Below are 22,899 nucleotides of genomic sequence, written 5' to 3'. Positions count from 1 at the left end.
AAGGTTTTTAATGTACCATATGGTAGTAAATTTTATATTTAAGTATTTGGAGTTAATTCTTTTGAAAATTTTTCTATCACAGTATCATTTATTCTTCACAGCCCATTCTCGATATCATTTTATACGTGTACAGACTCTCTGGAGCGATTGGTGTTCAGGTAAACGACTGAAGGTTTTATGTATGTGCATATGTCAATTTTATTTGTACGTAGGATTTATATGTATTCCAAAGGATATATGCGTACATCAATTTTATATGTACGTAGGATTTATATGTATTACAAAGGATATAAACTTGTTCTTCAATTTCAAAGAATTTATACGTTCTTAAAATGTAAAGGAACTTCAATAGTACCGAATGTTTTCAGGAAAATTTAGAATATTGTTTCTTAGTCATTATTAATGTAATGGCATCATCAATTTTTTAGGGTCCTTTAGCAATGTTGGGTTATCTCATACTGTCTGGTGTTGTTTTGACAAGGTTCACCTTTGATATCTTTATAAAGGAGTTATTTTTTATCATCGATTAATTTTAGTTGATATTATTTTAAAGATTAAGGCGACCAGCAGGAAAAATGACTGTTGAAGAACAACATCTAGAGGGAGAGTACAGATATGTCAACTCCAGACTGCTGACCAATAGGTACCGAAGCCTTTACATAGCTACAAAAGCAAATGTTCTTTTAGATACGTACTTCTGATGTATTTTTAACCTTGAGAACGTTTGTCTTAAACCCATTCATATTAATGAAATAATTTATCATCAAACTGGTGTCATTTATAGTGAAGAGATTGCTTTCTATCAAGGCGATTCTCGAGAAAAGTTGGTTATAAATCACGCTTTTCAACGATTGGTAAGCTGTCTAAGGCTGTAAGATTTGTCAAAAATTATATTTATCACTTTGTTTGTGTGTATGTATGCTTTTCTTAACATTATAAAAAATGCCAGGAGTTTCGTTAATTATTTGTCCAGGACAATTTTTAGTCAAAAGTATGTACGTATGTATACATTGATTTTAATTTTCTTCATCTTCAGATGAACCACTTGAGAACGTTCTTGCAATTTCGAGTTACGATGGGTTTCTTTGACAGTATTATTGCGAAATGTAAGGGAAATACATATTTTTTTTCATATTTTCTCATCGCTTGATTTTATGCATGTACAGCAAAATCTTTTATTGTATTTTATAATCGTGCATATACGTTACAATAGTTTTTGTGAAGATTTCAAAAAAAGTTTCATTTATACTAAAATAAGTTTGGATCACAATATCTTCCCCCGTATACAGTTCTTTTTTTGCATACTGTATCACTAAAAGTCTTGTATTTTATGCTCCATCATAAGTTTACAAGCTGTCAATGATTTGTCGTTACTGTGCAACGAACTAAACTTTATAGACGCAACAATAATCAAAGCGTAACTACGTGAATTTACGTACACTAAACGTGAAGTTAATCGAACACAGAAACAACAGTCTTTTGATCACAATGTTTTTATGTGTTTCTGTTCGTAGATATTTCTTTGGTTGTTGGCTTCTCCGTTGTTAGTATTCCCTTCTTAAGTTTGAGCAATCCTAAATATATTAACAGCACTTACAGCGAAAGACTACAGGTGATTAGGTGCTAAATTGTAAAGTTTGAATGGTTTTGATTTTCTGCTGCTGTACTGAACAACCTGCAAATTTTATTCAGTGCTATCACTATTATTTATTTTGTTTGAGATTCAGTGACCATAATCTCGATAAATCCATCATGTCTTTCGATAATCTGTATCGTCTTTCACAATATTCAGTAATTCCATTTCTTATAGTCAACCCAAGCTTTGTGCTTAACAAATGATGACGAAACTAGCAAAGCTTGTTTTGTTTCACCACCTACACTAATACACTTCTCTTGTTATTTTTGTTTTTCGCTTTTCAGTTACTATTTTAATCTTCATTCATTTCAAGCAAGTGACATTTACTTTAACAGTGTTGATCAACATAGATCAACTCACCTGTTTCAACTTTTAAAAACATGAGAACACTCTATTTCTCAAACTTTTCTCCGTCATGACTGCTTTAAGTAATGAAATCTGGATTACAATTTTTTATTCATTGCCGAGCGTCAAGTAGATTTCAATTTTCCAACTCGTGAAAATCTTGAAAATTGAAGTTGAAAGTCAATGAAGTTTAAAAAGTTGAAAATTTTTTAAAATCATTGAATTCATACGATTGCTAGGATTCACGTTAACTGATTATAATTGTCATTGTTTGTCTGCAGGACTATTATGTCAGCGGTCGTATGATTGTTAAAATGATGGAAGCTGTTGGTAGAGTGGCACTTGCTGGTCGAGAATTGACCAGATTGGCCGGGTACGTATACCCGGCTTTGACGTTTTAACATAAGATTCTTGCCATATGTGGACATTTATTGAATTTAGTTTGAAGTTACTTAGTTATGTTAAGTAGCTGCCTGAAATAATCGATTGAAACGAGTTTATTTGTCGTAGTTTCGTGGAATTATGTATATGTTAACTGCTTCCTTTCTATTTTGTTTTTCTCTGTAGTTTTACTGAGAGAGTGAAGGAAATTATTGACGTTTTAAAAGACTTAAATGAAGGAATTTACAAACGAACCATGGTCTCATCTGGAATGCAGGATGCTGCAAGCAATGGTTCGTTGAAAATTGTGATGTGTGTTTGTAATGGAAATATGGCTTAGTTTACGGAACATCCCAAAGTTTAGATATTTTTGTATCTTGTTGATTTATGGAACTTGAGGATGATTGATATGTTTTAAATTGATTAACATTTAAGTTAAAAACGAATTCGAGCGGTTAGTTTCCTCGACGATTTGTCAAGAAAACAATAAACATTTCTCCATCTCTATTGTCTCGGCTACAAGTGTCCCCGATGTTTCTTCTCAATCTCTATTGTTCCGGCTACAAGTGTCCCCTGCGTTTCTTCTCTATCTCTATTGTCCCGGCTACAAGTGTCCCCTGTGTTTCTTCTCAATCTCTATTGTCCGGCTACAAGTGTCCCCGATGTTTCTTCTCAATCTCTATTGTCCCGGCTACAAGTGTCCCCGATGTTTCTTCTCAATCTCTATTGTCTCGTCTACAAGTGTCCCCTGTGTTTTTCTCAACCTCTATTGTCCCTACTACAAGTGTACCCGATGTTTTTCTCAATCTCTATTGTTTTGGCTACCATGTAACGTACTCAAGTTTCCCTCGATGTCTTTTCTTTATTTCCGTAGATTCTGCTTTTTGTTAGTCATAATATTCTGATCATTTTTTACATCAAAATTTAACAGGCAGCAGTTGTGTTCGTATAAACACAGAATGTCCGTCTGGAACAGTCATAGAATGTGATCATATTATAAGGTAATTATGATTATCCTAATTATATGTTTATCCTTATGATTATGTTTTATTATTTCCTTATGATCAGATAACTACGATAATAAGATAATTTTATTCCTTCAAGATTCGAAAATGTGCCTCTAGTTACTCCTAATGGAGATGTGTTAATCCGCGAGTTAAATTTTCAGGTATAGGAGTTAAACACGAATTTATGCAAGATTTGTTTGAACATTATCTAAGTTTAATTCAATTTTTGGTACGCACTTTGTTAAGCAAACGCTGCTTTTACTAGTTACACTTAATATCAATAACTACGTATAATATCTTTTGACTCACTATCATTGTCTACTAACTACAGTTATTTCTTTACAACTATCTAATGGGTTTTAGTTTAACTTTAGGTTGAATCTGGTATGAACGTGCTTGTATGTGGTCCTAATGGTTGTGGAAAAAGTTCTTTATTTAGAATTTTAGGAGAGGTAAAGAGAGATAAAAGCTGTTCTATTTGTTACTATGATTAATTACAAAAATACGCTCAGTTTAACTTCTGTTTGTGTGAAGAGAAAGAATAAGAAAAGTTTATATTCGCTATTAATGTCAACATTATTTATTATATATTCTATTTGCGTGACAAATAGACACGGTGCAATAATTTCCACTAAATAACTTCTATAGTTATGGCCGTTGTTTGGTGGAAAGCTGGTAAAACCTCATCGCAGCAAGCTTTTTTACGTTCCACAGGTAAGTGTAAATTATTTTAACATGACAGGAAATCATTATCGACAATGATTATACAACATTTAAAGTTTTTTAATGAACAGAGCACTCTTGTTTACAAGATTTGATGGTATTTTTATTAAGACAAATGCTATCAAGTATTAGTCATTTAATTATAATTTTATTAGTAACACAACAAAATAAGTTTTTTATACAGATGATGTAAAATTGAAGATATTTTTAGAGATAACGTGATATTATGAATTGTTGAGCAACTTGACTCTGCAGACATGAAATGAATAAGATGCTAACAAATGAATGTCATAATATAAAACATACTCCGAATGAAAAGATCTTGTTTCTCTCAATATTTCAGAAAAATTGAAACTATTTCGAATTTATTGTTTATCTGACTCGAGTCTGATGATGAATTTGTAATAAATTCGAAATATTACTGTTAAAATAAAAAATTGTCTTGTTTTTTTCTCAATGAACTTTTATTCGGAGAATGTTTCATATTGTACTACATACGATTATCGGCTGGTTGTGAAAATGAATGTCATGCATCGAGTGTAGCATTTTGTTTGGCACTAAATGCGCTGAAAGCAAGCAATTAAAGTCCCGTGTATAGTCCATCATTTCTATACTTTGCAGCGTCCATATCTTGCAATAGGATCTTTGCGAGATCAAGTTATTTATCCTGATTCAGTTGAACAACAAAGAGAGAAAAAAATAACTGACGAAGAACTGGAGGAATTTTTGAAACAGGTTTTTTATTCTGCTCACTATATATGCTCTATTTATGTTGAGTTAAAATCGTCATTAGGTATGCTTAGTAAGACAAATGAAATTTAAACAAGATTTCTAAAAAATCAAGTCTTACATATGAATGATTATACGTAGGTTCAACTGGAATACATATTAGAAAGAGAAGGTGGATGGGATGCTGTGCAGGTATTTTATGTACCAAAGTTATTGAGTACGAATAAAGAAGTTTATGATAAATATGTTAACCCTTTGATGCATGACTTTTTGCTCCGACTGAGCTCCGTCGTGTTCTGTGATTGTTGCCCTGAAGCAACGCCGTTTAGCAAAGGGATATTGTCCTACACAAAAATTTTATTTTCAACTCAATATCATATTGAATTGTAATTTTATCATCGTTGAAAGTGTCGTAAAACAGTTTGCATTTTTTGAAATGCAATAAAATTTTTTATTATCGGTAGAAGGGTAACCTCGACACTCTCTCTCAAGTTTACTTTGGAGCACCTAAAAATAAGTAAACTCTTCTGTAATTTAAACTATAGTTTCTGTCTCTTATGAATGGCGAAAGTGTATACGTACCTACTTTGGTTAGAATCATAAAGAAATACAAACATTATTTTACTTTTTGTTGTGTAGGATTGGATGGATGTCCTAAGTGGTGGAGAAAAACAACGTATTGCTGTAAGTACAGTAAAACACTCGGTTAGTTTTGAAAAATGAGAAAATGGCGAATCATCCAACAAATCAAAAATATGCGTACCATCTGTACTGTTGTTTATCAAAATATTATTCGTATTTCGTGGTGTATCGTTGGTACATTACTGGCTTCTTGATATTTACCTCTCCTCCAACTGTCCTGGAGCTGTCCTTCAGCTATCCTGTTGCTGTCTTTCAGCTATCCTGTTGCTGTCTTTCAGCTATCCTTTGCTGTCCTTCAGCTATCCTGTAGCTGTCCTCCAGCTATCCTGTAGCTGTTCTTCAGCTATCCTGTAGCTGTCTTTCAGCTATCCTTTGCTGTCCTCTAGCTGTTCTTCAGCTATCCTGTTGCTGTCCTCTAGCTATCCTGTAGCTGTTCTTCAGCTATCCTGTTGCTGTCTTTCAGCTATCCTTTAGCTGTCCTCTAGCTGTCCTGTAGCTGTCCTACAGCTATCCTGTAGCAGTCCAACAGCTATCCTGTTGCTGCCCTTCAGCTATCCTGTAGCTGTCCTACACCTATCCTGTAGCTGTCCTTCAGCTATCCTGTAGCTGTCCTACAGCTATCCTGTAGCTGTCCTACAGTTGTCCTGTAGCTCATAAAAAATAATTACCATAAACATTTTTAGATGGCTCGACTGTTTTATCATCGTCCGCAATTTGCGATATTAGATGAGTGCACTAGTGCTGTTAGTGTTGATGTCGAAGGCTTTATTTACAGTCATTGTCGTGAGGTATGTATGTTTATACTTGTTTTGCAAATGACATTTCACGTACGACTAGCTAGGCACTGTAATCCGTGCCATTAAAATATTCTAAAATATTTTGTGCCAGCTTAAGGTTAACCAAAAAAACAAATGGTATCGATCATCTGTACCTTAAAAAATTCTTTTATTCTAAGTTTGGCCTTTAATCTTTAGACAATGTACATTTTCTGGGAGATTATGAAAAAAAAAACGAATTTTAAACCTAATAACTTGCGATGAATTTTAAGCCTTTTACAAGGAATATGTATTTTCCATTTAAAACACAATACGTTGTACATGCAGGTCACTATTTCAGAATAGAGAAAATTTTGATGGAATTTATTTGTTTGATAATAAATGTAGTTATTGAATTTTTTAAATCTGTTTATTCACAGCAAAAAATCTTGTAGTTTTTGTTAGTGATGGTGAAATTAAGAAAATAAAAATCAATTTTGCGCTATTTAAATACAATGTTTAAACCCCCTGCATTGTGTTAGAATTATAGTGTGAGGGAAAAACATTTTTGTTAACTTTTGAATATTTTTACCGTAGATCGGTATAACATTGTTTACAGTTTCACACCGGAAGTCACTGTGGAAACATCATGAGGTAATCTTTGATCCAGACTTCATCTCTTATTGTTTCTGTTAAATTTCATTGAAAATATGAGACAATATGAGTAAGGAAGGATATTTAAAAAAATTAAATCCGATCTCTCTGGTTTATTCAAAAGGAATGTAAATAAGTGGCGATTTTAACTGTTCCATTATGTAACTTATCTATAACATTCTCATTTTCAATTATTCTTTCTAAAAACTATCTTTGTATTGTTGCCTACATGGCTGATTGCTTGGATTTTTACGAAACAATCAACTTCATAGAAACGTGACCGACAAAGAAACGTCAATTGAAGGGGGGGGGGCTATTCATTAACAGACGCAACTCAATGAACACCACTCCACCCCGTTAATTCACAATTAACGTTCTAGTGACCACCCTAAATACAAACTAGTCGATGATTTCTATGAATATGTTTTAAAAAAACCTAATTGAAGCTATATTTCTATCAAAATACGAGTTATATTTACGTTATAAAAGAGTTCTCGAATATTCAACACATTTTACTATCGTTCTACACGACTTGAGCACGTCTATAACAACCAAATGAATATTTTTTTATAAGATTATACGACTCTGGTGGTTTATTTACGTTAGGACATGTTGCCTTTCTCGGCGTATTCGCAAAGTTTAAAAGGAAAACACAACTGGTTGTTAAAAGCTGATTATTTTAATCTCTATAAGAGTGAGATTAAGAAATTTCCAGATTTAGACAATGACGTCAACACAATGAAAATCGTTTTATTGATTTTACTCTCCATTTTTTTACATCAGAAACAAGGTTATCCCTTACAACTGTTCTTTTATATATTTTATCAATTTTTATTCGAAGGAATTTTATTAAAACACATAACTCCTCTCGTAATGTTGAACTCTCATTTGCGTATATATTTTATTTGTTACGAGTCTTTGAAAAACTTACTCTTGTATGTTTTTTCCAAAATTTCATCTCATGTTTTATTATGAAATGTTCGCCAATGAAATGTGTAAAATGTTCACCCACAGAGTGTGTGAACTGTGTTGTGTTCACCAATGAAGTATGTGAATTGTTCACCTATTAAGTGTGTGAATTTTTCATCGTGTAAGTTCAACAATATCGTGTTATTGCATATTTTTCATTCATCGATTGGAAAAGCAAGCACCCTTTTAAAATATAACCTCTCTAGATTATTTTTAACAATGCACTAAAAACTATACTATATAAATGTGCTGTGCTCACATTGTTCCTATTTGTGTCAACTGACACGTTTGAATTACACACCCACCGTGTGTAATTTACGTAGCATTTTCATACATAGCACGACCAAATTTGCGTGTTGGTAACGCCACTGATGTAGCTAATTACGTTATTATTCACAAAAACGTTTCTGCATAAGACTAAAATCTTAATCGTATTGAAAAAAATGAAGGCGACATTTTTGAGTTAGCGTACATATAGTTGTTAACATAACAGCGTTTCATGTGCAGGCAAACAGGTCAATTCCTGTTCTTCGACGGCCCCATTAATGATTACTTAACTCCATATACTTTTATTGGACATGAAAAATTTTATTGAAGTCAGTTTGAATTTTTAAACATTTCAGTTTGTGCTTTACATGGATGGCCGTGGTTCTTACGACTTTAAGAAGATTGATCCTAATGTTGAAGAATTTGGATCGTAAAAGTATGAAATACATATTTTATTAACACGTGGGAATTATTTATGTCAATTGATTTTACTTTATAAAATTATGCTTTGTCTTACTCTCTGAATAATTAAGAAAGGTCGATTCTAATTTGAAAACATTCGAATCGTTAAACTAAGGAATATATATGTTATTAACGTATGAAGGGATAATTTATACCTATTATGGTTTTACATCAATGAGAAAATGTCGTCAATGGCTACATAATTTACTCGTAGTAATCTTTTGAATCAACAAAGACTTTGGTAAAATACCTATTTGTTAAAGATCGCATGAAAAATTCCTATGGTTGTTATTATCAATGTTAGACAATTGGTTAGGAATTCATTTTATTTTGAGAGCGTGGGATTTTGTTTGAAAAGTCATCATTGATATGTGTTTTTACATCTACCATTTTGACACAATTCATTAGGAAATATGAAAGGATTCATTCATATTCTGCTCTCTCCTGTCTATCTTCATGTATATAGCAATTTGTTCTCTTCATGTGTGAAGACGTGTCTATTTTTTAGTTAGAAATTCTAGTCTTTCAAGATAATTTCAATGAACAAGCTTTCCTTATCTTTAATCTTTTCGATGAAAGTAAGTTATGTCTGGTACTCGAAGAAAATGTCCATATGTGAACATGAAGGAATGTATACATAAGACGCCTGTGTCAGTTTCATAAATTAAATACTTTGTCGTGTTACAATGAGTATATTTAACATATTTTGCTACATATACTTTCTAGTTGCATGAAACGCCTATGTCAGCGTCATGTTGTCGTGCTGAGTATATTTCGTCTTTTTAGATTTTTACTTTACCATTAATTCATTAACATAAATTCGTTTAAATGATTAATTTCCATTAAACAAAATTCTTTGCTCATTTAAATCCGTAGAGTAATTGCATATTGCAATGGTTACATTATTGTACAAGTGTGTGGATATACGTATATGATGTAGCTCCTACGAGAACCTTTATCTTATTTTAATTATAAATATAAAGGCTCCATGTCTGTTTTACGGTAAATATATACACAGAGGTTTTTTTGTTTAAATATTTGTTCTTCTGCTCTACTTATTTAGTAGTAGATTTGTATGGTCTATATCAAGATGATAATCTTTCCAAATTTTAAGTATATTTTTATACATATTCTTCTTCTAGATCTAACACTTTAAGGTCAGTTGCGTGATGAGGAATAATCGCCTGATTATCGTGAAATTTCTCTGTTTTCTCTTGCTTTAATTCAACAGGAAGTTTTACTGTAACTGTCGCCGTTGCTGTAACTTCTGCAATGTTACGTGATGGTTTAACTTTTTTACTTTCCGTCAAAGAAGGAAGAGTTTTACCGTAGAATTGTTTAGGACTGGTGTCTTTTCTATTCAGATCTTTTTTACCATCAAGCTGTTCTGCTGTCTTTTTAGATGTACAGTTTTCCATATTCTGTAATGTCGCGTAATCTGTATCTAAGGAATTTTTGGAGGTTTCCGTTTTGCCTAACGTCGTTAAATTTGAAGTTGAACTGCACGCGTTACGATCAAAGGATGTCAGACCTATCCAGGATGTTGTAGTCGAGCCAAAGTTTGACGTAGGAATAGGCACGACCTTTATAAACAATCAAAGTAAAACCTTATTAATCTCGACTGAATTCAGCGTTTTTTATGTTTAACATATTATATTCAAGAATTAGAAATTGTGGATTTGGTTCATTGCATGTTGAGGAGTTTTACTTTTAAAATTTACTGAAGAAAATATTAATTTCAAACAAATGAAATGATTTGTTCACAAAATATAGTTACATGACTTATATAGTTACCTCAGGGTTAGGACCAATGAGCGACAAAATGACCGGAAGAAGGACGACTCCGTTGAAGAAACCAATCAGAATCAAGAGTGCCAACACGTGAAAGAAATATCTAAAATAAGCGATGTTATAATGTTATTCAGTTCAGCAATCTAAACATATTTATTTTACTTCTTACTTTACGACAAAATCGAACTCTGAGCCGGCCAACATGACCACACTAAGGATAGTTGACACCGCTCCATTAACAACTGGCGTTATAACACTGTCCAAAGCTTGTTGTGTTCTTTCAACTCTTGTTCCAACTGAAGAGACAAACACCTACGACAATAGAAATCATATTTTCATTTTAAAGTTCTCAGAAATTCTCAGCAATCAATTTATGGTGTGATATTACTTTAACTATTGTATTGTATGCAGTATTTAGAAAATGTACTTTGCGTATTTTTTCTGCGCAAAGATCTGCTCATGTCCATTTTCCGATTTAGATAATGTAAATGATGAAACAGTTCATAGTTTTGTACGTCATGCTGACACAAAATACTTTTTATGTTTAGGATGTCTTAGTTTCATTTGTATTTATGTTAAAAAGATTTGATCGAACTGTTCCCACTGTTTTGTTGTTCGATGCTCGCGATACAGAAAGCTTTGACATCGACATGGAACTTTATTACCATATTAGCCAATGTATGAGCACTAAAATGATGTGCAGTCAGTATCGTTTGCCCATGGTATGGTGGTTGTTCTTGTTTTAAGAGAATAAATTTACTATAGAAACTTGCAATACTATATATGACTTTTAGTCATACCTGTTTAATGATATATGCATTTCATGCGCAGATTATGCAAATTATTTCCTTTTTTCAAGTACACTCTCTTTGGACAAGATGCACATTTCTCACAGTGGGGTTTCATTACTCTATTTGAATGACCACTGACTTGTTCGTAATAACTCATAATATTTCCATAATTTCGTAATAGCACTATTGAAATGATGCATTTAACGCAAACGACAACTTTTTTAAAATTTTTTATGGCGAACATGTTTCGGCAAACTTATGCCATCTTCAGAGCGGTATAATGAATGAATATTTGAATGGAGTTAATATGTGCATAGTTAACATGTGTATAGACAAAAGGGAAGGAAGCGGGTGGGATTGAACTCATAATATTTCTTGTTAAAGCTCTACGAAACTCATAAAAACACACACGCAAAGTGTGAAGTAATTTGCAATCTATTTCACATTTCATCAGTTAGCTCATATTACTGTTGAACAGCAGGTTCTTATGGATTACACGAACATTAATGATATTAGTGCAATGTGAGAGCAAGGGCTAAGAATAGGCTCGTGTTTTTTGCCAATCTTAGTCATAGCTTTCATCGCATTTCTAAAGCATTCTCAACAAGAACCATTTCCTGCTGCAGGAAAAATTTTGATTGTTGGATTAGAATAAATATTTAAAACAAAAAAGTAGAATACAGGGATATGATAGATTTAAGCATTTTATCAATCGAGGTATAGTTTATGAAGATTGCAATGCAGAAGCTTTATGAAGAAATAGATATCCTCCTTACAAATGAAATAGTATCGATCTCTTGCTTCATTAAAATTGTGTTACCTTGTAGTGTCCTACATCTGTGAAAAAGCAAATTTTGATGTGCGTCAGGCTGACGTAAAAACTCTTGTTGAAATATTGTCGACTTACTGACTTTATTTTCTACCGACATGGACATGTGACAAAATATTAGTCAGTCCTCTAATAATATTTAAATTTAATGCTATCTTATAAATCGTAATAAGCTTAAATACTGTCGGTGTAATTGAATCAGCAAACACACAATTCTAAAGGCAAAATTCTATGCATATTTGTTTCGTGTGTGATAAAATGGCTTACTTTTAAGCTAATATTACTAAATAACTTTATACATGATGACATAAAACAAAATAATTAAAACAGATATTTTCCCTATACCATCATTGTGCAATGTTTTGCAAAACTTCTTTTTGTGTATTCTTTGATATATATTGCTTTTTAGCTATGTCGTGATTTTTTTCTTTTGACGATATTAGTTTTACAAAACGTAGGCAATTAATGCTTGCATGCGCTCAAAGCTTTTTATCATTTTGCGATATTGAATTACTATTCTTTATTTGCTTGATTAATATAATTTGAATGGCTTTGAGAGTGACTCTTAAGCTACATCACTTTCAGCAGGAAATAGGTGATTAAAAATTGTTTTCGCAATTTGGTTTCTTGCAAGCGCTTCCCACGACGTAATTCAACGTATATGGCATGAAAAAAACGCCGAAGAAGCTGTTTCAAATTTCTTTGCATATAAGCAAATTGTAAAACCTACCATACAAAGATGAACTGTGAACTCCACACCAACTCCTACAGAGAAAACCAGAGTGACTGCTGGGATTGCACTTAGTTTAATACCAGCCAATCCTAGGAATCCAAACAGCTCAATAGCAGTCAAAGCCAGTATTACAACCTAGAAAAAATGTTCACCAAATTCATTATGTCAATTCATTACAAGTCGATATAATCTACTTACTTCAATCATCGCTGTTGTCAAGAAAAAAGTTTTTATTTGATTTGGCAACTAAGCTCATAAAAAATAAATGAGTTGAGGAAACTTTCATTTTCTTTTACATATTGACTCTAATCATTTTAACTCTAATCATTTTAACTAAACTATTAGCTTTCTATCGTAGCTATGGTGAATAAAAATTTCAATGCTGTTTTTCTAAGGAATATTTCTAACTGTGCTTTAAGGGCTTATCTCCCTATGACTTGGTGTAAACAAACGAAGCGATGATTCAAGTTGATTTGTATTACGACAAATTCCCATATATAGTGTTAAAAAAATCTACACACTTTAGACCTTCAACTGAGTATATTTTCAGCTTTTGCGGATGAAATTGTTTAAAAGAACTTTGGATGAAAATAGTAAAAATACTAGCTTAGCTAATAAAGTGTACCAACTCCTGGTAAAGTTATATACGAACATAAAACAAGTTTTTCGTGCTGGTCGATGGCCGTACAATAAAGAAAACCGGATGTGGAGAATTGCTAGTACTAACGTCAAATCACAGCATCGTGTTGGAATGAAGACAAAAAATGCCGGCGCTTATTATTGGGCATTTCAACAAATGAATATATTAGTCTGTGGAATAAGATTATTGAAGTATCTTGCAGTGGTAACAGCATGTGGGAATATAATACTATAAATTAATATGTTTACAGCAGCTCTGTAAAAAATTCTGTTTGCAAACTATACAAAGCTTTTTTATTGTCTTTGCACATGCAATGCATGCAGAAATTGATTAAATGTACTGAGATACATTGCTTTATAGTTAGGCTCCATTTGAAAAACTCCATCCTCTTAATAGTTAGAACGAAGTTAGGCTATCCATGTTGTCAGTTCAGTTATTTTAAATCTGAGTGCTCGAAAGCCTTTTTGCTTTTAAAATCTGAAATATTCGTTACTTTTGTGTAAATATACTCACCACTATTGTTCCAGCCCAGATATTTACAAGAATGGTTGAGATAATTAGAAAACTCGCCGCCAAAACAACTGAGACTGTAATTAATAATTGCCAGCGTAACCAAATATATTGCTCCCAAAATGTGAAAGGCGCACCCCTGGGGTAGTTGGGAAGACCCTCTGCCGTAAATCTGTCGCATACTGCTCGTACTTGCTGTGAATAGGAAAAAAATCCGTTTAGTTTGGCGTCAGCAGAAAACAAGAAAGTGATCACCGTGTGAAAACAGGCTATCACAATATCGATGAAGAACTCGAGATAAAATAAACAAATGATTTTCAATGAAAATGCGGTGATTTGTGATCAAAACTTATACCTTAATCAATTTGACATAATCTGACGTTTCTTTCAGTCCGTTGACGTAGAATGGCATTCGAGCATATTTGATTTTTTCAGCCGGACGAACTACAGGCAAATTGAAAGATACCATTAATTGACAAAAAACTCGATTTTTTGCAAACCGTCTACTAGCATATTCTAAAGTGTGACAGTATTGAAAGAAGTTTGTGTTCTTTATAAGCGTAGTTATGTATATAACAATAAGAACCTCGTCTTTTGTCATCGTCTTCATTCCAATCATCAAGACTAGGTTTAATTTTTACCTGGACGAAACATAAAATATGTCTTTTAATAACTTTGCGTGAACTAAGAAGTTTACGTATTTCGACTTAAACAATTCATTTTATTTATCACAAATAAGAAACAATTAAAAGTTGAAGCAACATTAAAATCATTACCAAAGAACTCTCATATCCCATGGGATCCATGCGATACCAGGCTCTCAAGAAACTGTAGAATCCTCGTTCATTAATTATACCATTCTCTCGTACCAGTTTTTGTGTTTGAAGCTATAAAAACGAAAATGTTGTAGCTAGTGAAAGTGTAAAATGAAAATATATTTATGAATTTAACTATTGTACCTGAGAAGTTTCCTGGGGTTCTCCTGTCCCTAACAGTAATCTCCGAGCTAATTTCCCATCACTTGTTGCGTTAGGATAACATTCCGTATAAGTAATAGCTCCGTTTTCCCAGTCTTTATCGAACGCTTTTTGTAAACCTAAGTACAATAAGATTAATATCTTCAGGTAAGAAGTATCGAAAAAAAGTTGGCAAAAACATATGTCACTTACTAATAAGCCAATCTCTAAAATAAATCAGCCAGAATTTTGGTAGTTTTTTATCTCTTTCTTTCACAATGAAATCAACCTAAAAAATGTCATAATTATGAAACTTGGTAAAGCATAAGTAAAACAACCTTTTATGAAACATGACTGTCAGAGTTTGATCAATTTGATATTAAAAAATCATTTTATCATGTTTTCAGTTTACCCTGGAGCTCAATAGTTTGTCTGTTAATCTGATGCACATTTTGAAACTTTCAAATTATATTTCTATGTCATCATTTCTTTTACCTTTTTGAAAGCTTCGTGAAGTCTTGTTAACATTTCTTGGTTATTTGGATAATCAAAGTCAGCTTTTGTAATGATGAAAATATCATAAAACGAGAAATGCTCATTTCTAGCTTTCAAGAACTCTGCTAGTTTACTTTCTTTTGGGACAACGTCAGTTAGATCAACACCATCTTGTACTTGAATAAACCCGTAGATTGAAATGGACAAGATAGTCGCAAACAGAATGAGAAGGAATATCTGAAAATGGAAAATTTGAATAAGATATTTATATTAATTGACTTATATTTTGTGTCTCTAAACTGCATGCAAATTAGTATGAGCAGAATTTTTTAGTAAGAGCCTACCTTGACAGAATTTTTCTTTAACAGTGGTGTATAGTACATTTTCGTTAAATCTCCAACACTTAATCTGGTTATAGTCTTCACAAGTTTTGAATTCATCGTTCGCTCCCAGGCTACACTGCGTTGTCGAGATCTTTGTATGTTATTAGGTCTTAGTATAACTTCAGCATTCGTTGAATTTGAACAAGAACCTTCGTTATGGGCCGAAGCATCAGCAGTAACATGAATTTCACTTTGCTGCGGGTTTTTTTCAAAAATTGGTGATACTTTATGTGGAGGCATTGCTACATTGACTTTACTTTGAGCGTTGAAGTTTGGTGTGTTATCCAAGTTCTCTCTGGAGCATCCATGGTTGATCTTTGATGGTATGTTTTTAGATTTTCTGTTGTGATTATGTCGACTGCATATGGCACTACTTGATGCGTTGATGTCGAGTCCTTTGCCTCGTTTGTAATTCGCATTAATTTTAGCGTTGGCGTTTTGGGAGGAATCACCTTCGACGATTTGACCACTTGATGATACGGAAACAACAAAATTTCCCATCTCGGGCAAAGACATCACATTTCCTCCAAGCATACTTTTGCATATTGTGTTGTTTATGTTACAATTTGCTGAAGCTCTCAAGGCAACGCCAGGTAAAATATAACCTTGAGATTGTCCTAAAGTGACGTTGGCAGATGAAGCTATTTGATAATCGTCATCTGTTGTTTCGTTGTAGGTAGCCAGTGAAGAAGTTGTTTCTGGTCGAGATGTGTAACTTCTGTTGTAGTATCTCTGCAAAAAGCAAAAACATTTATGCATTTATTTGATTATGTGTAAGAATGATCTGAAACTTTATATGTAGATGTTTAAAATTATTTCACATTTCCTCAGAAAATCACCCACCTTTTTACACAACAAAATATATCGTAACGGTCGTCTTCTCTTCTCTTCACATCAATGGCGATCATTGCAGGATAGATAATGACAATGGAGAAAAAGTTGAAAATAACAACAACACCAGCCTAAAACAAGCATAGTGAGTTAAAGATAGTATTTCAAATTGACAAAGCACAAAAAGTGTAACGAACCTTGATACATAGTGCTCTCAATGCTGGGATGGGTATTATGGCGGCAAAAAAGAAAGCAGCAGCATTTGTGATACTGGTCAACATGATACTAACTCCTGTAGTGCTCAGACAATATCCAGCGTACTCCTACGTAAAGATTTCATGTTTTTACAAAATTTTCTGAAGTTATACGATTGCAGCCATTACATGAAATGCATACATTTCAAAAAGTCTACACATTGGGACACACACAAACGCAAACCTGGAAACATTTTTCTACCTTAGTTCTGAGATTTTTGCTGTTGAGATCTCTGTATGCATGTGACAGAAGAAACATGTCGTCAACACCAAGACCCAGAGCAAGAAATGGAAGAACCTGAGTTGAAGCAACATTGAAATCAATCCCAGCCAGTGAACACAAACCAAGACCGGCTGCCACAGATAATGAGACAAGTAGAACTCCGAGAATTCCCATGCAACCTTGTGATTGGACAACGCTGTTGCAACGAACCATTGTGAAACATGCATATAAAATCTATTGTGAAAATAAAACATTTTTTATGTTAGGTAGTAGCCCATACCATTCACGAAGCTTTTTAAAGCAAACAGCAAGTATTAGCCATTATTTACCATTAAGGTATATCCACCAATAATGAGGGCAAGGTTAGGTTTCGAAAAACTATTTAGAAGATCATTAAATGATGTCGTTGAAAATGCCATGACTTTTTGCGTTGTATATTTTTCTTCAGAAAAATCATTTACAACCTTAAAGATGAAATATATTTACATAGCTACTTTTAGCGCTTGCAAGTAAAATCATTAATCGAATGTCAAATGCTGTTTCATAACTTACTTTAACAAATTTCCTTTGCCAGGTATTAAGGACGAGCTTAGCTGCCTCAACAGTCCATCCCTCAGCTAAATGCTGAACTTTGTCTTTTGTGAATCCATTGGCATCTCTCCACCATTGATGGATTTCTTCTTCGCTCATCAGATTTATCACACTTTGTAACGCATGCGCTCTAAGAACAATACGCAACGTTTCTTATTAAGATTTTCCTCTTCTTGATAAAATAATTGAATTTGTCCGCAAATCTTTTTCTTCCTGCCTTTGCTACTTTAGATTCACTTATTTAACAAATAAACCAAACTATCACTGAAAATAGACATTTAAAGACTGCAACTTGTAAAAATATAAGAAATAAATACATTCACAGTGATGTAAAAGAAAAACTGGATCAGTAGTTGGTGTTCTTTGGAGTGTTTTGTCATGAAAATAAACACACCTTTTGATATAACCACTTTTGTTTTTTCTAGTTCCACCAATTATCATTTCTTCTGGCCAAATCATCATTTTCTCAGCAAATCCCGTACAGCCACCAGTTACAGTTTCTCCGATATCTAAAGCCTTTAAAATGATAAAATTTGTAATTTTCGGAGTATAAACCTCCACAAAAGTCACTTGTGGACGTACGTACATTAAACACTTGTAAAGAAAAGCTAATCCTAAATTTGTTCATGATCAACTGTAGCTACATATGGACATCTTTCTATACCTTTCGACTTTTTTTGTTGGGTGCCATGTTTGGACAACGGGGGTCATTAGGATTTAGACACGGTTTGTTTAGATAACCATGGGAGATTCCTGCCTTTAAACAAGAAAAATTTCACATTCATTTGTATAATTGATAAGAAATAGACCTTTACGCAAGGTGTTATAAAGTTTTTACAAAAGCGTTGTTTGCAAAAAATAGTTTTTAATGATTGTTAAAAAAAAGACAGTTACCTCTGTCAACATTGACTTCATTTTGGTAATGTCTAAATTTTCTTTTACATAACTTGAAACATGATTTACAAAGTATGTCGGATCAAACGTCGTCCATTGAATTGGTTGTTTAAGTCTAAAAATGAGAAAAAATAGCTACAAGACATGCTAGCTATATCACTAATAACAATTCACAATAATAATGACTCCAACTTTCGAATGACTGTGTCATTTTTTGCTGTGTGTTTGAGTGAAAATGAACGGACACTTTTGAGTTTTCAAAAATAATTTATATACTTACATTATATTCGTTATATTTTGTGGGTGAATTTTTGCACCATCCCAAAAACAATCCAAAGGAGTTATAACTGTACATGGAATTAGCTTTTCCATCATCTATGAAAAGTTCATGTATTCAAAATTGCACCATTAGATGACATAAATTTAAATTTTTAGAATGGAAATTACGGAACTTTATCTGTCATATCGCCATGCGGTACAGCAAAATAATATTCTTTGTCCGATCATACCTTATCTATCCATGGATGAAATTGTGGTACAGAAGGTTTTGCACAAATGTCCTGTATTGACCATGTCCTACAAAAAGAGATTGGTAAAAAGAGTTCGTTGATAAAGCTTAAAGGATGAATTCAATTCAGTAAATTAAATCGTCAATTGACCAACTTACTGTTCAAAAACTTCCACCTCAACTTTCATCGCTTTTTTCAGCACCTCAGCATGTGTTAACATCGAATTTTTCGTGAGTACGTTTCTTCCTTTTACTCTCGGTGTTTGAATAACAACTTCATACGATTTATAATCATAACCGTACGCTTTAGAGTAAGCTAGCTCTTCTTCCAGACGTCCGCCAACTAAAATAGCAAATATTACTTTAGCTTTTCTAGCTTTTTGCGAATTAAAAAGAAAACGTTTTTGAATTATTTATATAGCAGGAAATTCACCGGACAGGTCATCTGGTGAATATGATATATTGAATGTATAAATATAATATGTGATAAAGTTGTCATAATGACGAATTTTTAATCGAATCGCTAACGCACTTCGTGGACTAGCTCCTTGCAATGATTTTTAAAATTTTAAAGAGTTTATTTTCTTCTCTAATAAAATGCAAGTTGACTTTTGCCATCAACCATTTATCTTCTTTTAAAACATATTTAGTCTCGATGGTATATCACTGAATTGAAAATTGTAATTGATTCTCTGCATGTAATAGCTACTATGTTTGAAATATTATTTAATCAATAAAAATGATCAATCGCTTGCATAAAACCAAATAACGAAACATAAAACAGTATTTACATTATTACGCGATATGTTATTGGTTGAAAAAGACATAAAGCTATTTTTATTCTTATATTCAGAGTGTGCATCGAGCATTTATAAGTAAGAACTCTCAAGTATATTCATTGCAACAACGTTTCAATTGTGAAGGTTTAAAATTTCTCTGTAAAATGTATGTTACCACTTGTATTGTTGATTGAAATACTCAAGAGTATTAAACATAGCTGAAATACAATAAACACTAGCGTGAGATAATCGCTAATACTACTGTTGCAATCCTGTCACCGCGACCTTATTGTTTTACCGTTTTAGAGAGTTGTCTTGCTCATCAAATTCCGATTCAGCTATATCTTTGAATTTCAGTAATAAGTTAATGTCGTCAGTTTGATACACAACTTGAAAAATATGCGTAGTAATGTTATAAGACTGTTTTATGACCGCATTGTTCAAACTTAGATATATCAAATGCACCTTATTGTAATAAATCAACCACAACTACAGCATGCATATTTGCTCGGAAAAAAGTAAACAACTACAGAAGTACTTCAGTGTACATGTATATATTTTATAAATCAAATACACAACCTCTTTAAAAACTACAAAAGTTGATGCGTGTTAAAGAGTATTTGTTTCTTAAAACCTTCTCTATAACCTTATTACCCATAGCTGATAAAATATTTATTTACCCCGAAGATGAAAGCTAAGTTAAACATGCTACACTTAAAATTTAATTAGCGTTTCTACTTTGAGAGTCATTTTCTTACGAAGTCATTTACTGTTTTGTTTATGATCAACGAGTGGGAGCCGGTAGTTACAAACAATTTACAGGAATCACAGTGATGGCATTTCCCTTTCCCATGCACTCTTATGGTGCCTTTTAATTTTTATTATGCGTGGTAAAAAATCAAGCTAACCTTTCATCCAAAGCTTTTCTACGTTGGTCTCAACTTTTGCTTTATACAGACATAACGCGAATGCAACAAGAAACAGCAAACCAATCATGATAACCTGTACACTGTGAGTCTGTGCGTAACATCCACCTTTAAAAAGAAACATCTGCATTCTTGCACGAAGCCACAAGGAGCGTCGGTTTCCCCTTGCGCGACCCTACAAATTGATATCATGAAACCAAATATCAATTTCAAGTACTCCGAGCACCTTACTTTCTACAAATTCTGGATGCCTTTTTTCTAGTAATTGAATTTAAGAAATATACAATGGTAAATTCAAAACGGAATAAATTGTGATACACTCAAGTATTTTTATATTATACTTTGTTACATATATACAATCATAAATCTACTCAATGCAATGCACAGCTTTTTGAAAGAGTACAAGTGTTACAATGAGAGATGTCATACCAATGACGTCTTTAAAATATGCATCTCAATACTTCTGGGTGTTGTACATTTAGCGCAGACGCGTGCCACAGTAATGGTCGTCATTTATAAAGCCTTCCTTATATAAAACACGATTGTCCATATCGTGGACAATTGATTGCAAAAATATTTCGTCAAAAGACATTTTTATGGTGTAGTTTTACGAAATCAAAACAATAAAGTATGTTTAATGTGAAAACCTGTCGTTGTCTAAATGATTCATGTGCGCTAAATTGAATATTTTTGTGCTTTAAATTTTTCCTTTCTTAGCTAATCATTATGAAAATTTCTTGCGTAGATTTGCGTGTTTTTGTTCATTTGCTTTTGCCTTCAACATTTTGTTGGTATGTGTGCTTGTGTTTGTATTGTTATAAATATATAATATGAAACAATATGGAAAGTCGATCTTTGTCTGTGTAAACATTACTTTGTTAGGACCTACATCAAAGATTGTTCATTTTTCACGACGGAGCTTTGTGTGTCTATTAAAGTTTATGAATTCAGGAAAACAAAAGGTGAGAACAGCAAAATGCATTCCTGTGAACCTAAAATGTGTTCGCTAATTGAACTAGTGAATGTTTTTCATTTACATGAATAAACGGCACAAACGCATTTTTGATTAGAATATTTGACATATGACAAGTGTCAAAATCGTGCAAATACCTATGAGACAAAATGGCTGTTCCATCAGCCAAAATTCTGTTGTGAAACATTAAAAAACTGCGAGTGTTATATGTTGTAAACTGGCTATCCGTGCAAAATTTTAAGCTAATATGATAGTTTTTAATATGTCATCTGTTCAATCATACGCTAGTTTATTAAAATACTAAAACAATCTAAAATGAGCCACTTTGATGAAATACACGTTTAAAATTACTCAGTTTTAATTGCAGTCTTCTTTTTATGAAAGGCTATTGGCTTTTAAAGAAACTCCGAAACAAAGCGCAAAGATAGTTACCATGAAAGCTTTTGTTACGCTACAATCAGCGGCTGCCACTTGGAATTTCTCATTTATAAATCAAAAGAAAATGTTATTGATCTGAAGAAAATGTGTTTAATATAGGTAAGACTAAAATGAAACATCTGACCTCCCACACAGTAAATGATTATTCCGTGGCTTTGCTGTAAATAAGTTGCCATGTGCCGCGCGTTGCTTATTTATTTGTAAAATATGTTCGTTTCATTTATGCTTGTCATAGATCTTTAAAATGTGCTGTTTTTGCTTTATGCGGTTCTGTTTTTTCTCTTTACTGATATTTTATAGATTTCATTGCAGGCATTTGTAACTAGAAACGCATTCAAAATAATTTGTTGAGGGACATGACACACTGGACAAACCGACGCCATAATATCTTATTTGATACGCATATTATGTAAATTACCTCAACTACTTCGCGCAGAGAAAAGTCTGCCCAGCATAAATATCTTTCTCTGGGTTGTTCTTGCTCCATAACACACAGTAAAATCACCGATCACTCAAGAATGATGCGTAGAAGCCACAATCCGTGCCACAACTTGCCTTAGAAATTTATTATTCCAAATATATCAATTGGTATATTCACGACAAACTCCTCTTGGTCTCTTTGCATTAACCAGACGTAATTTGTTCATCATTTAAGATGGTGTTTTCTACGGAAATAAATGACCTTACTGTGGCCTAACTTACTCACCAAGTGTTGAATATTGCCTAGTGGAGATTCGAGTGGAATTTTTAATGCAAGGAAATTCAAAACAGATCTTCTTTCGAC

The 22,899-nt window shown here is 32.9% G+C and overlaps 2 protein-coding genes across 3 annotated transcripts in view; one reads left to right on the top strand and one right to left on the bottom strand.

Annotated features, from left to right (window-relative positions):
* The window catches only part of LOC124439909 (ATP-binding cassette sub-family D member 3-like), a 16,329-nt gene extending 6,088 nt beyond the window's left edge, over positions 1–10,241 (top strand). Inside the window, exons 11-30 of one of the 2 annotated variants that reach the window (XM_046990197.1) lie at positions 102–158; positions 429–481; positions 554–643; positions 785–854; positions 1,037–1,106; positions 1,515–1,612; positions 2,263–2,354; positions 2,549–2,655; positions 3,294–3,363; positions 3,467–3,530; positions 3,744–3,821; positions 4,018–4,083; positions 4,714–4,827; positions 4,963–5,013; positions 5,461–5,505; positions 6,147–6,251; positions 6,816–6,872; positions 8,465–8,544; positions 9,713–9,727; positions 9,973–10,241. In XM_046990197.1, coding sequence (XP_046846153.1) covers positions 102–158; positions 429–481; positions 554–643; positions 785–854; positions 1,037–1,106; positions 1,515–1,612; positions 2,263–2,354; positions 2,549–2,655; positions 3,294–3,363; positions 3,467–3,530; positions 3,744–3,821; positions 4,018–4,083; positions 4,714–4,827; positions 4,963–5,013; positions 5,461–5,505; positions 6,147–6,251; positions 6,816–6,872; positions 8,465–8,542 — 1,365 coding nt within the window. In that variant the 3' untranslated portion in view covers positions 8,543–8,544; positions 9,713–9,727; positions 9,973–10,241. The remainder of the gene's footprint in view (positions 1–101; positions 159–428; positions 482–553; positions 644–784; positions 855–1,036; positions 1,107–1,514; positions 1,613–2,262; positions 2,355–2,548; positions 2,656–3,293; positions 3,364–3,466; positions 3,531–3,743; positions 3,822–4,017; positions 4,084–4,713; positions 4,828–4,962; positions 5,014–5,460; positions 5,506–6,146; positions 6,252–6,815; positions 6,873–8,464; positions 8,545–9,712; positions 9,728–9,972) is intronic. The other variant, XM_046990196.1, reaches the window with a different exon arrangement.
* LOC124439910 (protein patched homolog 1-like) lies at positions 9,222–22,899 on the bottom strand. Its single transcript, XM_046990198.1, is given in 26 exon segments — positions 9,222–10,153; positions 10,365–10,464; positions 10,531–10,673; positions 12,712–12,849; positions 13,868–14,059; positions 14,220–14,308; positions 14,451–14,505; positions 14,641–14,751; positions 14,824–14,960; positions 15,034–15,109; positions 15,316–15,552; positions 15,660–16,338; positions 16,341–16,430; positions 16,542–16,660; positions 16,727–16,852; positions 16,986–17,240; positions 17,336–17,470; positions 17,559–17,727; positions 17,992–18,113; positions 18,262–18,354; positions 18,492–18,606; positions 18,772–18,866; positions 19,001–19,067; positions 19,159–19,342; positions 20,687–20,879; positions 22,534–22,899. Coding segments are annotated over 26 exon segments (4,251 nt in total). The 5' UTR covers positions 22,603–22,899; the 3' UTR covers positions 9,222–9,691.

Source organism: Xenia sp. Carnegie-2017, unplaced genomic scaffold (assembly GCF_021976095.1).
Source record: "Xenia sp. Carnegie-2017 unplaced genomic scaffold, XeniaSp_v1 HiC_scaffold_2, whole genome shotgun sequence".
Taxonomy (NCBI): domain Eukaryota; kingdom Metazoa; phylum Cnidaria; class Anthozoa; order Malacalcyonacea; family Xeniidae; genus Xenia; species Xenia sp. Carnegie-2017.
The sequence above is the reverse complement of the archived record's forward strand: the minus strand, read 5'-3'. Positions and strand labels throughout refer to the sequence as shown.